Source organism: Bombina bombina, chromosome 4 (genome assembly GCF_027579735.1).
Source record: "Bombina bombina isolate aBomBom1 chromosome 4, aBomBom1.pri, whole genome shotgun sequence".
In the NCBI taxonomy this organism is placed as follows: Eukaryota; Metazoa; Chordata; class Amphibia; order Anura; family Bombinatoridae; genus Bombina; species Bombina bombina.
Genome location: NC_069502.1, coordinates 626,251,437 through 626,270,278, shown reverse-complemented (window position 1 = coordinate 626,270,278; position 18,842 = coordinate 626,251,437). Strand labels below are relative to the sequence as shown.

At 36.5% G+C, this 18,842-nt stretch overlaps 1 protein-coding gene across 1 annotated transcript in view; it reads left to right on the top strand.

The window, feature by feature from the left end:
- SYTL3 (synaptotagmin like 3) overlaps positions 1-18,842 on the top strand; it is a 201,592-nt gene that overhangs the window by 86,906 nt on the left and 95,844 nt on the right. Inside the window, exons 2-4 of the mRNA XM_053710653.1 lie at positions 5,485-6,036; positions 10,020-10,235; positions 10,431-10,495. Coding sequence (XP_053566628.1) covers positions 5,927-6,036; positions 10,020-10,235; positions 10,431-10,495 — 391 coding nt within the window. The 5' untranslated portion in view covers positions 5,485-5,926. The remainder of the gene's footprint in view (positions 1-5,484; positions 6,037-10,019; positions 10,236-10,430; positions 10,496-18,842) is intronic.

Sequence of the window (18,842 nt, the reverse complement as noted above, 5' to 3'; positions counted from 1 at the left end):
AGTGCACCTTATTGCCCAGCATAGAAATGTAAAAATATTCTCTGTCATATCACATCACATTTAGGAAAAAACATAAAGTATGCCCTGGGCCCTACAATAGCAGGAAATCCTGCTTTTAGGCTGTCCCAGAGTTATGCACCCAGGCGCACTTTATTGTCCAGCATAGGAGTGGTTAGTTTTAAGGTCCCCAATTAAAACCACGGGAGTTGTAGCTTAGAAGCAGGAAGATATACTATAGGCAATTAATATATAATAACATAGAGAGGCAACGTTACTTAGCTTCGCTTAGGATACAGCCTCAACATTCCCTTTTCCAGCAGCTCTTGTTCCCCGCTGCTCTATTCCAGCAGTGTCCGTGCCCTGCTGTTCCCCTTAATCCAATTTACTTGACGGTGGGTTGAGACATCTGACCGGAGCCAGTCCGGTGATGGATCATCTGATGTCTCTCTATGCGGTCATTCTGCAGCGACCAGGCTATCCACTCCCTTGATGATCATGAGGGAGTTTCTGCTAGAGGAGATAGAAATTGTGCCTCCAGGTGCGAGCACCTCTTAATTCACTCGCTAATTCCACTGTCGTGCAGAAATCTTAGGTAGTCTTCCCTTCCTTGCTGGCGTTAAGCCTGTTCACGCCTAGGGAAGCAAATCCTGTAGCTTGGGAATGATGGTCTATTCGCTGCAAGCGTTCTCTTGCTTTCCCGCTCATGTGACCGCACCCGCCGGTGGTGGAGTTAATATTGATAGTCCAGGAGCGTACCTTTAATTGAATCTACTGGAGTTGTCTTAGTGGTCACCATATTTGTGCGAGTAGTCTTTGACGACTAGTCTAGCCTTGTACCTCTGTATTTTCCCTTATGCAACCTGCTTGCTTTGAAAACACACCTGCAGTTTATGATTTTCTTGCCTTTAGGCAATTTGGTAAGAGTCTACATTTTGTTTTTGTATAGTGCTTCTATTTCTTGCTGCATTTTTCCGTTTGCCTACTTCAGCAGCAAGCATCTGGTCCACTTCCTTCCATGATGCTGGTTCATATGGCAACACAGGAAAGTCATTTAGTTGGAACTCTTTTGTTAGGTTGGAATATTACTCTCAAGTTGCTTGTGCTTCAGTCGTCTCAGGCTGCGCTGTCTCATCAGCTTTTCCTGTTAGTGCTTTTATGTAAAACCTCCTTATCTGTTTTTTTCTGGGGTAAGATTTGCATCTCTGGGTATCAATAAATAATCTTCTTCTTTCTCACTGCCACTATCATCTTCAACTTCTAAACAGACATTGTTAAGATGACTTTAGTCACTTTTCTCTTTTTCATCAAAATGAACCACACTGCATACTCACTTTATCTATGGGTTCAGGATTCTGTATCCCCCCCCCTTCCTGGAGCATAGCTGACCATAATCCCATTTTTTAATCTGGGATTTAGCTTGGATCTTCTGTCTTGGCACGTGTGCAAAGGCCTTGGATCAAATATTATAAGGTGCTCTGCGCTTAGTTATATTTGATGCCATAGTTCTTAAGAAGTTCTCTCAATGGCTTTGGTTGGCAGTCTATTGTCTAGGAATTTTTTTGTGTACACAGCTTCTCCCCAATACTCATTAGGGAGTCCTGCATCTAGAAGCATACACCTCACACTCGGCTAGAATACGAGTTGTGCGTTATGGTTTTAACGCTGAAAAAAATGAACATTTCAGCGCAAAAACAGTAACGCAGCCATTTCGAGTCTTGTCGGTATAGCTATACAGCAAGCATTGTAGCCTGTAACGTAACGTCAGTCCCAAACTCAAAAAAATTACGGTTTTGCATGGGATTTCCATAGCGCCAGTTGTGCGGTGAGGCTAAAATGCTTGCATTACAGCCTATGCCGACACTATCCATACGGCCATCTGAGAGCAGTAATTATGGATTTTGTGTAACAAAAATGTTTCACAAAACTCATAACTAAAGTGTTACAAAGTACACCAATACCCATAAACTACCTATTAACCCTTAAACCGCCACCCTCCCGCATCGCAAACACTATTTAAAACTTATTAACCCCTAATCTGCCCCCGCCCCTATAATAAAGTTATTAACCCCTATTCTGCTGCTCCCCGACACCGCCGCCACTAATTAAACCTATTAATCCCTAAACCGCCAGCCCTCCCACATTGCCAGTAATAAATTAATCTATTAACCCCTAAAACTAACAACCCCCTAACTTTATATTAAAATTACAATATCCCTATTTTAAGATAAATAAAAACTTACCTGTGAAATTAAAAAAACCTACTAATAATTAACCTAACATAACTATTATACTAAACTATTATACTAAAATTAAAATAATTACCAATTAAAAAAAACTAAATTACACATTAAAAAAAACACTACAAAAAAATTTAAGTCTAACATTGCAAAAAATAAAAAATACTAAATTACGAAAAATAACAAATGAAATGATCAAAAATAAAAACAATTACACCTAATCTATTAGCCCTATAAAAATAAAAAAGTCCCCCCAAATAAAAACACCCCTAGCCTACAATAAACTACCAATAGCCCTTAAAAGGGCCTTTTGTAGGGCATTGCCCTAAAGAAATCAGCTCTTTTACCTTGAAAAATAATACAAAGATCCCTAACAGTAAAACCCACCACCCAACCAACCCCTTAAAATAAAAAACCTAACTCTAAACAAAAACCTAAGCTACCCATTGCCCTGAAAAGGGCATCTGTATGGGTATTGCCTTTAAAAGGGCATTCAGCTCTTTTAAAAAAGCCCAAACCCTAATCTAAAAAAAAAAACAACCAACATTTTTTTAAAAAAAACCTAAGTCCGGACATACAGCCTCATCCAGGCCGCAACAAGTCTTCATCCAGGCGGCATCTTCTATCTTCATCCAGGCGGCATCTTCTATCCTCATCCCGGCGGGGTCTTCTATCTTCATCCCAGCGGCGTCTTCTATCTTCATCCCGGCGGAGCGGATCCATCCTTGAAGACATCTGGCGTGAAGCGTCCTCTTGATTCGGTTGCGGCCGTACACTGAATCTTCAATGCAAGGGAGCCATTTCAAAATTGCGTCCATTGCATTCCTATTGGCTGATTTGATTTTTAAAATTCAAATCAGCCAAAAGGATGAGAGCTACTGAAATCCTATTGGCTGTTAAAATCAGCCAATAGAATGAGAGCTACTGAAATTCTATTGGCTGATTTGAATAGCCAATAGAATTTCATTAGCCCTCATCCTATTGGCTGTTTTGAACAGCTAATAGGATTTCAGTAGCTCTCACCCTATTGTCTGATTTGAATTTCAAGAAACAAATCAGCCAACAATAATGCAAGCAACACCATTTTGAAAAGGCTCCCTTGCATTGAAGATTCAGTGTACGGCGGTGACCATATGAAGAGGACGCTCTGCGCTGGATGTCTTCGTATCATGTCCGCTCGTACAATGATAAATATGCCCCAATGTATCATTATTAGATCCCGGAAATATATAAAACACATAAAAATGTTAACCTTTTTTTATTCATGTAACTGACATGTTATTTGCTTTGGGCCTCAGTAGACCCACATAAGGCTGTTTCATCCAGCCCATCTAGCTAAAATAACTAGCATTTCTGTTATCATGAGTTAGATTGAAAATACCTATACATTTTAAGCAAAATGATGATAAAAGGAACAAAATATACAATAACATATGTTTTGGAAACTGAGCTCAGCCTTTTAAAACCATTTTACTTATAGCCTTTTTTTATTCACTGGGGCCGATTTAACAAGGGCTGAATGGCCCCTGTTCCCCTTTTGGGCCTTCAGACTCGCCCAAAACAGGAGTTAAGAAGCAGCGGTCTTAACTCGTCCGCCTGCTCTGAGTTGCAGACAGCAATCAACCCGATCAGATACAATCAGGTTGATTGACACCCCCTGCTAGCGGCCAATTGGCCGTGAATCTGAAGGTGTCGGCATTGCACAAGCAGTTCACTAGAACTGCTTGTGCAATGTTAAATGCTGACAGCGATGTCGGGCAGACATGATCGCTGCAGTGTATTATGTCTGTCCGACAGATGATAAATAGGCCCCCAATTCTCAGAATGCAAAATCATGAGAAAAGCATCTAACTTTGCCTGCCCTTCAGTTGGATAAAGCCCATATAACATTTAGATGAAATAATATATTTAAAGGGACCGTAAAGTCAAAATTAGACTGTCATGATTTAGACAATTTTAAACAACTTTCTAATTTACTTCTGTTATTTAATGTGCTTCCTTCTCTTGCTATCCTTTGCTAAAAGGTTTATCTAGGAAAGCTCAGGAGCATCAAAGAACCTAGGTTCAAGCTGCTTATTGGTGGCTGCATATATATATACTGTGTATATATATATATACATATATATATAAATATATAAAAATATATATATATATATATATATATATATATATATATATATATATATATATATATATATATATATATACACACACACAAATATATCATGTTGCAAAGGAACCATGTTTTATGCTGTACACTTATATTTTCTTTTTCCTGGCCAGGAATTTTTTCTTGTGCACAAAGATATGCTCATGTTCATATACAAGTTTGTTTAAAGCTTGCACCTGAGTTATCCATGTCACATGCTTATTTGATTAATTGTTTCTAAAAGAGTGCTGAATTCCCTAACTGTGTGGAGGTTACAAAGCTCATATACCTCCTCTCTTTCTATTTCTGTTTTTGATAAAGTTTGCTTTAGGGTCTGCACCATTACCCTTGAGGGGTGGTTTGTAGAGCTTTTGCACTTTAGTTATTATAATGTAATTTTGACCCTTACAATATTTTCTTATTCCAATATCAATATATATATATATATATATATATATATATATCTTGTCATTGGCTCACCCATGTGTTCCATTATAAACCAGAAGTGCATTGCTTCTCTTTCAACAAATGATACCAAGAGAATGAAGGAAATTTGATAATAGTAGTAGTAGTAAATAGTAGTAAAAATAATAGTAGTAAAAAGTAAACTGGAAAGTTGTTTAAAATGTTATGTTCTACCTAAATCATGAAAGAAAAATTTGAGGTTTCATGTCCCTTTAAGTTTAGACCCCCTTTTTGTATATAATTTTGCAAATCTTTAGCTTTAAACTTCCTTGCACCATGCAGAACAAAAATGCTTCCTTTTGCTCTTTGATCAGCAAGCTAAATTCAACAAAGCCACAACTGAGAAATTAGTATTCAGATGGAAACAATGTTAGAATATTTTATTTTCATAAGCAAAAATCAATCCTCTTGAGGCACATGGAGCTAAGAACAAAATCCCCATAGTAAGTGGGCTGTTTGAGCCCAATGAATGGGTAGCACTGTACATTCTGTCATTGTAAGTTTACTATATTTACAGGAATACATGATTATGTTTCCTACTGCTTCATTATACAGCTTAGCTAGCATACAGAAATGTTCGAAACAGCTGGATTCTTCAGAATGTAGTTTCTTCTAACAAGTCTTTTCTTTCAGAGTCTGAAAAGAGTGATCAAGCTGACATTTTCATTTTGGAGACCTGTGATGGTTGAAGCATTACATATTTGGAAGAATCAGCTGCAAGTATTATGTTTTGGCAGTTCTGGGAAGAAATGTTGTTTTCATAATCATAGATAACAAAGAAGAACTTGCTGCAGTCCAGTGTTTTCCCATGTGACACAGCTCATAAATTACATAAAAAGCAAAAGGTCTTCATTGACTTTATGAAAGAGGGAGCCTCTGGTGCTGTATCTGTGATGCTAAGGAAGTGTTCCGCACCAGTCTGCTGGATCAATGTACTTTTTGGTCCCTAGTCAATGACACATTAATATCACCAGGAGGAGATGAATATATGAAAGCTGCGTTACATTCTACCCGTTATTGAACTAACAAAGGAGCTGGCTGGGTATATTCCTTTACTGTGTGGGAGACAAAGATTATGGCAATTGATTTTAATTTAAGCTTTTTAAAGGAGCTGGAAAGAGAAAGGGTTTTGGAAGTTCTCTACAGAGACCAGTCCCTACAAAAGCTGGAAGAGGAAAGAGTAAGGTAATTAAATAGCATTTCTTCTAATATGTTGCTTTTTTTCAAACACATACACAATCCTGACTTTTCAAAGGCATTTTGTTTGTTGCATGTTTTGTGTTAATTAAAATAAATTATATTGTCTGAAACTAATACTAACAGGTCATGATATCAAGTATATAAGTGTGCATGATTGTCGTAAGGCTGCATCCAGGTGGATTCCAAAAAATGGCAGGTTGGTGAAAGAATCCACCCTGACATTTTTTTAATCCACCTGGATGCATCGTAAGCTGCATCCAGGTGGATTCCAAAAATGGCAGGGTGGTTCCGTCACCACAAAATACTGCCCTCTGGGCAGGCTTTCCCACTCATATTTATATAAAAGAAGAGTTACAAAATAGGTTGTTTCTACATCTGTAGCTAAAACAAAAATTAGACTGCCCTTTGGGCAGGCTTATCGACTAGTGTATGGTATAATTTTGTAAATAAAAATGTGTAATTATGTAATTCCACACAACTGCCACTAGATGGCTGTGGACGTTCTTTGGTTCCACTAGAAAAATGCAAGCGGACCAGGGACATTTAAAGTTAAAAAGCTGCAGCAAACAAAATTAAAAATGAACTTGCTTCTTAGGAGAAAAAAACTATCAATAACGAATTATGAATTCATTAAATCTAGCAGATACTATAGTCACTGTCTTGTTTCAAATATCCCATCAGAAATATTATCATGTTTATTTAATATAAAATATTCAAAGATTTCGTTTTACAATTTAAGACAAAGCAAAACTGTTAGTGTTAAATCCACTGATATAACGATAACTAAATAGAAATCATGATTTTATAAAACTATTATGAAGAAACAATTGTTAACATTGTGTGTATATTTCAAATATTGAATACTTCTAAGAGATAAAAATATATACATATATTCAGGTGCGCACACACACATCACACATACATACAGACATCACACACACATATCATACACACACACAAACACATCACACACACATATACAGACACACATACATATATTTAAACATCGCACACATATACACATACACATCACACACATATCATGCACACACACGAACACATCACACAAACACACACACATTTTTACACATACATATACACATCACACACACATATACAGACACACATACATATATTTAAACATCGCACACATATACACATACACATCACACACACAAACACATCACACAAACACACACACATTATTACACATACATATACACATCACACACACACATACACATATAAAACACACAAAACACAAACACATCACTCACACATACATATACACATCACACAATAATACACACACACACAAACACATCACTCACACATACATATACACATCACACAATAATACACACACACACACAAACACATCACTCACACATACATATACACATCACACAATAATACACACACACACACACACAAACACATCACTCACACATACATATACACATCACACAATAATACACACAAACACACACACATTTTTACACATACATATACACATCACACACACATACACATACACATCACACACATATCATGCACACACACGAACACATCACACATTTTTACACATACATATACACATCACACACACACATACACATATAAAACACACAAAACACAAACACATCACTCACACATACATATACACATCACACAATAATACACACACACACACAAACACATCACTCACACATACATATACACATCACACAATAATACACACACACACACAAACACATCACTCACACATACATATACACATCACACAATAATACACACACACACACACACAAACACATCACTCACACATACATATACACATCACACAATAATACACACAAACACACACACATTTTTACACATACATATACACATCACACACACATACACATACACATCACACACATATCATGCACACACACGAACACATCACACATTTTTACACATACATATACACATCACACACACACATACACATATAAAACACACAAAACACAAACACATCACTCACACATACATATACACATCACACAATAATACACACACACAAACACATCACACATTACTCACACATTATAATAAGTGTTATTACACTTCCTTATCAAGGTCTAGGTACCAATCTTTTTTTTTGTGGCTTTTCTGCTATCATCATATCAATAAGAAGCTCTTTAATTTGAATTATCAAAGATAAGTTTTCAGCATGAAACAATTAAAATATCTGGATTTCCTCCTTTTAAATTAGGTAAACATACAAGAAACAGGAATTTTTGCAAGCTTTATGTAAACCACCACCAAAAACTAAGCAGCCAATAGGAAGGGAAAACATCATGCACACATTGAATCACTGTTACAGATGACTGCATGGTTTGATTGGTTGTATTTTTTTTTAATATATATATATATATATATATACGTATATACACACACCTCACTGACTAAGCCCAATGAAGGTCGAAACGATGCGCTAGAAGTAATCTCTATAGAGCTTTAAGACACGCTAAACCCGATGAGCATAAATCACGATTTTGCTCATGTGTTCCCATATACTTTTAACTTGTAATACGCACGTTCTTGCCAACGTGCGCAAAAATCCACATTAAACCTTATATCGTTCGAGCAAAACAGTGTGCCACTCATAATCTAGCCCCATGTCCGTAAATAACATACTGGCTGGGTGGAAACCCTATATGCAACTTTTGTTATTTCACTGCAGTTTTTTGGTGGGGTGGACACTTTTTTTGAAACAAAAAAAAGAAGACTTTGTATAAATTATTTATGTAAAGAGAATTAACAGACTTGTTTTTAAATGAAAAACAAATTATATAATAGAGAAATGTATGTAAAAATAAATATATGGACAACCACATAAGCAATTATTCTAGCTTGTTTAAACTGATATCATAATCACCTGAATTACACAGACAGAAAAATGTTCTCCTCTGGGAAAAGCACAATTGGGCTTAAAGAGGCTGCTGACTTGTCTTTCTGTATGTATTTATAGTATGACTCTGTGAAAGTCTCTCTAAGGGTGATGGGGAAACCAGACGTGGACTCATTGCCCAATGTGCTTAGAGTATGGCTGCATCTCACTGACAAGGGACACAGAAGGCTAAAATAATAGTTTGGGGTTGCCATGTTCCTTGTTCAGACAAGAATTGCCTGGTATACTTCTGGAAAGTTCTCCTCTGGGAAAAGCACAATTGTGCAAAAAGAGGCTGCTCCCAGGTGGTAAATTGCCATAGAACAAGTTACTGAGCTGTTTTTCGTTCCTGGTAGAGCGCTTCTCTATATCTATCTATCAATCCATCTATTGTCTATCTATAAATTACTGTGCAAAAGTTTTAGGCAGGTGTAAAAAAATGCAGTAAAGTAACAATGCATTCAAAAATAGAAATGTTAAGAGAGCGATGAGTGTTTGCAGGAAACAATGAAGCATGGTGAAGATTCCTTGCAAGTCTGGGGCTGCATTTCTGCAAATGGAGTTGGGGATTTGGTCAGAATTAACGGTCTCCTCAATGCTGAGAAGTACAGGCCGATACTTATCCATCATTCAATACCATCAGGGAGGCATCTGATTGGCCCTCAGTTTATTCTACAAGGGTTAGTAGTTCACGCATAGAAGTCTATGGGGAGATGGTCTTAGTGCAGCTGCGCTATCTGACCTCCAGATGTTAGTGTGCATGAGGCTTTTGCTTGATAACTTTTAAATTTCAAATTGTAATACGAGTGCAAGAATAAGAGTGCTATCGATTTAACTTAAGTGCTATTAGCGCTCATTAGTGCTAATATGTTTGTGATCCTCTTTTGTTCCATTATTGATAGGATAGGGAACCTATTCACAAATATCTACTGCGTGTAATGTATGTTAGCACATAAAAGCAATGCATGTCTGTGTTTTGCATTCTACTAAAATATGTACTTGCATTTCATCTATTTTGTATGTGGTTCAGGAAACTAAAAGCACAATTGCAGCAGCTCCGTTGGAAAGGTGCTAAGAGTGTGAGCAGGGAATACGAGGAGAGATCGTGTGCTCGTTGCCAGAAACCCCTTGGCCGGTTGCTAAATAGAGGAGCTGTTTGCGATGGTTGCAGTCATCGCGTGTGCCAGGAATGCCAGGTTTTCTTGCAGCACCTCATGTGGAAGTGTACTGTCTGCTATGCCCATGGGTAAGGAACCTTGTTCTACTTCAGCTGTTGTTTTTCTTTAGTGGATAGTGAAATTATAATTTAATGCCAGCAACCCATTGGTAAAAATATCCAGCAAATGCCTGGGTTATCTTATGGTGTTTTTAGAAATGTTAAACCTGAAGGTATCTGCAAATGTCTTTTGATTATCTCATACACATATTTTTATTATTTCAGGGAAGTTAAGATACAAACAGGGGAATGGTTCTTTGAATTAAGAGAGAAGAAGTTTCCGTCCACAGGTAATAGAGAACAAAAACATAACTATGTCCCTTAGCATTCAATATCATCTGCAATAATGACCAGTTTAATAATCAAGAAGCAACCTGTTTTTCTACATGCCTGATGGAACCATTGGATCAGATGCTGCTTTAGTAGCTTCCCTAATGCCAGCTGTATGCCCAAGTGAGATTTCAGATCAGAAGTATTTCCCCTGCACCCCACCTTTATACCAGCTATATACACAAATGATATCAGTTCAAAAATGTGCTATTGCAGCCGTATTATGCAAACTGTATGACCGTGTGGTACATTAGATCTAATGTGTGACCTCTGCAGCCCTTTTTAAACAGCTATATGCCTCTATATCAAAGATGCTAAATATATATAGAACCCAAATCAGATGCATGTTTAATGGAGCTCCAGTTATGTTAGCTATATACCCATATGAAACCTCAGATAAGAGGCGTGGGCTTCAGTGCTATATTGTAAATATAGTGTCAAATGCACCATGCCTGCAACCACAATATATAAGCTATGTTTCTAAATAAAACCCCTTAAAAAATACAGCTCCTGCAGCCTCAGTGCCTAAATCAGACCTCAGTTAAGATGCTCACCCTCTTTTCCAGCTATATGCCAAAGTGAGACCACCAGCAACAATATTAAGTGTTACTACAACCCCCAATATGCCAGCTATATACCTATGTCAGACTACAAATCAAAAGTATGACCCATGTAGCCCCCAGTATGCCAACCATATGCCAAGTGAGACCCCAGAATAGATGCATAGCTATTGTAGACCCTTCTCTCTGCTATTGGTGGTGCTGCTGCTGCTCAATATGTGGGACTTTAAGGTGAGGGGGAAGCTAGACAGCAAAATACAAAAGAACAGCTGAGTGTGTGCTAGTAGAAGAGGGGCAACCCTGCAGTAACAGCAGACTGATGGTATTTTTTGAAAATCATACCTAGGTAAGCTCAGGGGCTGAGAGCTAGTTGCTGAGTTAAGGCTGCATATATACACCTAGTTTTCATTGGCTTACCAATATGCTCAGCTACCTCCCAGTAGTACATTGCTGCTCCTTAAATAAAGGATACCAAAAAGAATTAAACAAAATTGATAGTAGAAGTAAATAAGAAAGTTGTTTTAAAATATATGCTCTATCTGAATCATAAAAGAACAAATTTGAGTTTCATGTCACTTTAAGCTCTAATTGCAAGCAGTGAAACAAGCAGTGTCTATATCTCTTTAAATACTTTTCGAATGGATAGAAGAATACAAAGGCAGTTTATGTATATATAGAAACTTAATATATTCATGTAAATTCATGAACTAAAAATTTAAAAATAAATTTAAAAATATATTTAAAATTATTTATAAAGATTGTATCTTATTTTTCAATATATCCAGTTTTCCATTTTATTAAAAACTCACTATGATTAGGAGTTAGGAATTAAACTTTGCTGGAATATAGTCTACAGTAAATAATTTTTTCTTTTTTTAGGATAAGCATTGTAGGATATGGAGTTCTAATTGTGTATATTTTGTGACATTTCTTTGATGAAATAGGCATTGGGTAGGATATTTCAATGTAGATGATTTTGTATATATTGTTTTAAGAAAATGTCTAGACTCTATGGATTTCCTTTTTTTTTAAAATGTATATCATGTTTGAAATTATTATGTGGATGACTCTGTTCCATATTCTCTTAAAAAAATAAAATAAACAGATATTAAAAAAAAACAAAAACTCATGAATAAGCAAAAAGTTTAATGAAACTGTAATAGATAACTTTACCAAACTTGATATCTATCAGAAATAATACTTTCATATGAACATTTTTTATATTCAGAAAAAATCATTATATTATTTTGCCAGCACTAAATAATATGTAAACATCAATACAATCTGCAAAATACATTTAAACTCATTTATAGAATTGTATGAAAATAATACATATCATGGCACAATTCACTTCATCATCATTTGCTGTATCAGATTTGTTTTCTTTCCAAGACTTCCAGCCAGGAAGGGAATAATTCCAGGAAATGATCACATTGTTCTGGGAGACATTACACTACAAAGGGTAACTTATATGTTAATGAGGCCAGTTTAATGTTATGACGGATAAATATTTAAAAAAAAAACCTCTAATAAAACAATGACAAGTTGATACAATAGAAAGTGTACTCCAGTTTATAAGTAGCATGTCCCAAATGTATGCAGTGTAAATGGTCTTGGAATGGATGTTTGCTAGACACCTGTTTAGGAATCCCTAGAAAGATGCTTAATATGCCCAATGGTTATTTTAACACTGTGTAATCTCTCCTAAAATGTTTCATTACATTGCCATGAAACCCATTTGTTTCTTTCATGATTCATATAGACTGTACAATTGTAAAAAAAAAACTTTCCAGTTTGCTTCCATTATCAAATGTGCTGTTGGTAGGTAGGCTTAGGAGTGTGTCTAGAGCACTATGTGGCTACAGTTCTGCTATACATTGTTTTATATTGTATAAACACTGTTGTCATCTACTGCTCAAAAGTAAATCTGTATAGCTGCTACCAAATAGTGCTTGCTGCTGAAACTCCCTAAATATGTTCTTCAACAAAGAATTCCAGGAGAACAAAAGGCTAGATTACGAGTTTTGTGCTAAGGTAAAAAAGCAGCGTTATCAGGTCCTAACGCTGCTTTTTGACGCCGGCTGGTATTACGAGTCTTGCAGGTTTAGGGGCACCGCACACTTTTTTGGCCTTAACGCAAATCAACTTATGTAAATTTCGTAAAGGCTTTTTTTCTATGGGACTTCCATAGCGCCGGTATTACGAGTTTGTCCTGGGAGGCCAAAAAGTGAGCGGTACACCCTCTACCGCCAAGATTCCTAGCACATTTTAAAGTTATGAGTTTTACACTACAAAGCTGTAGAATAAAACTCATAACTAAAGTGCTAAAAAGTACACTAACACCCATAAACTACCTATTACCCCCTAAAACAAGGCCCTCCCGCATCACAAATACTAAAATAAAATTATTAACCCCTAATCTGCCGCTCCGCACATCACCGAGACTATAATAAACATATTAACCCCTAAACCGCCGCACTCCCGCCTCGCAAACACTAGTTAAATATTATTAACCCCTAATCGGCCACCCCTAACATCGCCGCCACCTACATTATACTTATTAACCCCTAATCTGCCGCTCCGGACATCGCCGCCACCTACATTATACATATTAACCCCTAATCTGCTGCCCCCAACATCGCCGCTACCTACATTATACTTATTAACCCCTAATCTGCCGTCCCCAATGTCGCCGCCACTATTCTAAATTTATTAACCCTTTAAACCTAAGTATAACCCTAACCCTAACACCCCCTAACTTAAATATAATTTAAATAAATCTAAATAAAATTACTATCATGACCTAAATTATTCCTATTTAAAACTAAATACTTACCTATAAAATAAACCCTAAGCTAGCTACAATATAACTAATAGTTACATTGTTGCTAGCTTAGGGTTTATTTTTATTTTACAGGCAAGTTTGTATTTATTTTAACTAGGTAGAATAGTTACTAAATATTTATTAACTATTTACTAACTACCTAGCTAAAATAAATACAAATTTACCTGTAAAATAAAACCTAAGCTAAGTTACACTAACACCTAACACTACACTACAATTAAATAACTTACCTAAATTAAATACAATTAAATAAATTAAATACAATTAGCTAAATTACAAAAAAACCCACAAAATTACAGAAAAAACAAACAAATTACAAGATATTTAAACTAATTACACCTATCAAAATAAAAAAGCCCCCCAAAATAATAAAAAAAAACCTAGCCTAAACTAAACTTCCAATAGCCCTTAAAAGGGCCTTTTGCGGTGCATTGCCCCCAAAAAATCAGCTCTTTTACCTGAAAAAGAAATACAAACAACCCCCTCAACAGTAAAACCCACCACCCACACAACCAACCCCCCAAATAAAACCCTAACTAAAAAAACCTAAGCTCCCCATTGCCCTGAAAAGGGCATTTAGCTATAGTACTGCCCAAAGCCCTAACCTAAAAATAAAACTCACCCAATACACCCTTAAAAAATCCTAACACTAACCCGAAGATCACTTACCGGGAGAAGTCTTCATCCAAGCAGCAAGATGTCCTCAACGAAGCCGGCAGAAGTGGTGCTCCAGACGGGCAGAAGTGGTCCTCCAGACGGGCAGAAGTCTTCACCCAGACGGCATCTTCTATCTTCATCCTTCCGACGTGGAGCGGCTCCATCTTCAAGACATCTGGCGCGGAGCATCCTCTTCAATCAACGTCTTCTTGCTGAATGAAGGTACCTTTAAATGATGTCATCCAAGATGGTGTCCCTTAGATTCCAATTGGCTGATAGAATTCTATCAGCCAATTGGAGTTAAGGTTGAAAAAATCCTATTGGCTGATCCTATTGGAGTGAAGTTCAATCCTATTGGCTGATTGCATCAGCCAATAGAATTTTTTCAACCTTAATTCCGATTGGCTGATAGAATTCTATCAGCCAATCGGAATCTAAGGGACGCCATCTTGGATGATGTCATTTAAAGGTACCTTCATTCAGCAAGAAGACGTCGATTGAAGAGGATGCTCCGCGCCAGATGTCTTGAAGATGGAGCCACTCCGCGTTGGAAGGATGAAGATAGAAGATGCCGTCTGGGTGACGACTTCTGCCCGTCTGGAGGACCACTTCTGCCCGTCTGGAGGACCACTTCTGCCGGCTTCGTTGAGGACATCTTGCCGCTTGGATGAAGACTTCTCCCGGTAAGTGAATCTTCGGGGGTTAGTGTTAGGATTTTTTAAGGGTGTATTGGGTGGGTTTTATTTTTAGGTTAGGGCTTTGGGCAGCTATAGAGCTAAATGCCCTTTTAAGGGCAATGCCCACCCAAATGCCCTTTTCTGGGCAATGGGGAGCTTAGTTTTTTTAGTTAGGGTTTTATTTGGGGGGTTGGTTGTGTGGGTGGTGGGTTTTACTGTTGGGGGGGTTATTTGTATTTTCTTTTACAGGTAAAAGAGCTGATTTCTTTGGGGCAATGACCTGCAAAATGACCCGCAAAAGGCCCTTTTAGGGGCTATTGATAGTTTAGTTTAGGCTAGGGTTTTTTTTTTATTTTGGGGGGCTTTTTTATTTTGATAGGGCTCTTAGATTTGGTGTAATTAGTTTAAATATCTTGTAATTTGTTTTTTATTTTCTGTAATTTAGTGTTTTTTTTGTAATTTAGCTAATTGTATTTAATTTATTTAATTGTATTTAATTTATGTAAGTTATTTAATTGTAGTGTAGTGTTAGGTGTTAGTGTAACTTAGGTTAGGTTTTATTTTACAGGTAAATTTGTATTTATTTTAGCTAGGTAGTTAGTAAATAGTTAATAACTATTTAGTAACTATTCTACCTAGTTAAAATAAATACAAACTTGCCTGTATAATAAAAATAAACCCTAAGCTAGCTACAATGTAACTATTAGTTATATTGTAGCTAGCTTAGGGTTTATTTTATAGGTAAGTATTTAGTTTTAAATAGGAATAATTTAGGTAATGATAGGAATTTTATTTAGATTTATTTTAATTATTTTTAAGTATGGGGGTGTTAGGGTTAGGGTTAGACTTAGGTTTAGGGGTTAATATGTTTATAGTAGTGGCAGCGACGTTGGGGACGGCAGATTAGGGGTTAATAAATGTAGGTAGGTGGCAGCAATGTTAGGGGTGGCAGATTAGGGGTTAATAATTATAATGTAGATGTTGACGATGTTGGGGGCAGCAGATTAAGGGTTAATAAGTATAATGTAGGTGTTGGCGATGTCTGGAGTGGCAGATTAGGGGTTAATAAATCTAATGTAGGTGTCGGCGATGTAGGGGGCAGCAGATTAGGGGTTAATAAGAATAAGATTAGGGGTGTTTAGACTCGGGGTTCATGTTAGGGTGTTTGGTGTAAACATAAAATGTGTTTCCCTATAGGAATCAATGGGGCTGCGTTACTGAGTTTTACCCTGCTTTTTTGCAGGTGTTAGACTTTTTCTCAGCCGGCTCTCCCCATTGATGTCTATGGGGAAATCGTGCACGAGCACGTATAACCAGCTCATCGCTCACTTAAGCAGCGCTGGTATTGGAGTGCAGTGTGGAGCTCAATTTTGCTCTATGCTCACTTCTTGCCTGTTAACGCCGGGTTGATAAAAACCCGTAATACCAGCGATGCAGGTAAGTGAGCGGTGAGAATAAACTGCAAGTTTGTTTTTTTTAGTTTTTATATCATTTTAAGGAAAATAAAATGTATTTAAAAAAATCTATCATGGATATGAAATAGCAACATTTACATATGCCAAATATTAACTTAAATACATTTTAAAATGCCTTCTTTCAAACAAAGTAAAAAAATACTACATTGTCCCTTCAGTTGCTGAAATATGCCATGCGTGTGTCCCTTTAAGGTTTTCAGTTTGAAAAGGAGTACTGATACCAGGTCACAAAAGATGTAATCATTTTGACAAAAATAGTTTGAACTAAGTCATTTTCCCTAGTGCTACATTTTTATTATGTGGCATATTCCTAAATGCTCAGTAATAAGATGAACGTCGGCAGCTCTGGCTGGAAAGCTAAGCTCTATACTATAATGTCACATTATGAGCTGGGTCTGAATCCTCAGCAGGCATTATTATAATAACACATAATGCACATCCTGCTGTTTGTGTTGACATTTTATTTTGCAATTAAGTTTTCCAGGTCACTGCTAAGTGAGGGCTATGATTTTATTATCTAACAATGAACAATTTCTTGTCACATTTTATAGCCAGGTTATGTCCCTGCAATCTTTCTCTTTGCTTCTGTAATATGGCAACTATTTTAGTCCTTAGACATTGTGAGCTATTAAAGGGACATAACATCCAAGACTAAAATGTGCATGCGTGCATTTCGATTTTGAATAAAGCTTTTTTTTCACAAATGTTCTAGTAAATGTGATCCTAGTTAAAGCTTTCACTGTTTCCGCAGCATACCCAAATGTGCCTCAATGCAATGTGCACCCTCATTCAAACACTGCGCCAGTTCAAAGTGCCAGCGGTAGCATGTATTGTGTCAGATACAAATTAAACAGACATAGAACCCAGACTTTTTATTTTATGATTTAGATAGAGCATACAATGTCCCTGCATATCTATTCCTATACATATATAGGAATAGATATGTATTTTACATTAACATTATCACACATATATGAAAATATGTATTTACAATAAAAAGTACTTCATCCTGTAAGTGAAGAAGATTGGAATGTTACGTATTTACAGTACATATACAGTAAAACACAAATAAATACTTAAATACATATGTACACACATCTCTACATATATATAGAGAGAGGATTTGATATATAAAGGCACTACAAAGAAACAAAGACAACATACCAAACCTACTTTTATTACCATCTATAGCAGAGATTTCAACAAAATCTGTGACATTGTACGTGGTTGCTTACCTATTCTAGAAAGTGACACAAAGTTAAAGAAAATTGTTGCCGAAAGTTGCCTTTTTTTAGCATGGAGAGCGAGAACTTTAGGAAGCATTTTGGCTCCTTCTATGTTACAACAGACAGACATGGCTTACAAAAAGATTGGGATGTAACAAATGTAATGGCAATATTTGCAAAACGTGTTCTCAAATAGAACAGGAAATAAAATTTAAATCAAGTGCAACAAACAAAGAATTTGATATACGTTACATGTCATCTATCTTTTAACATGCCAGGGATGCAAAAAGCAGTACGTAGGGCGCACAAAACGTGCCCTACGTGACAGGGTACTACAACATTTAAGAGATATAGGGAATCCAGATAGTACAACTCCTATAGCAAAGCACTTTAGATAGGAACACAACTCCAATGAATCCCTGTTAACGGTACAAGGTATAGATCACATACCAAAACATAGGAGAGGGGGTGACAGGAAAAGGCGTTTAGACCAGAGAGAAGTGTTTTGGATTTTTAATTTACAGACAAAGCACCCCTCTGGTCTAAATTCAACCATGGATGTAGATTTATTCTATTGAAATCATATTGCTTATGAAGGTATATTTTATGTATAAATTGTAACATTTAAAATTTAAATTATATGTTTTCTCCAAACATCCTTTGAAATTATTAGCGTTATAGGTATTAAGCAATGTACATCAACATAAAAGTATTAGTATTCTTTATTACTACACATCAACATTTAAATATTTGCTCTTGTTTTCAAAGAGTTAATAAGGTACAGATGCCTGCAATCACTTTAGCACTTTACCTTTAAATAGCACTAGCAGGTGTGAACACAAACTATGCCAGTGAACAAGGGCTGAA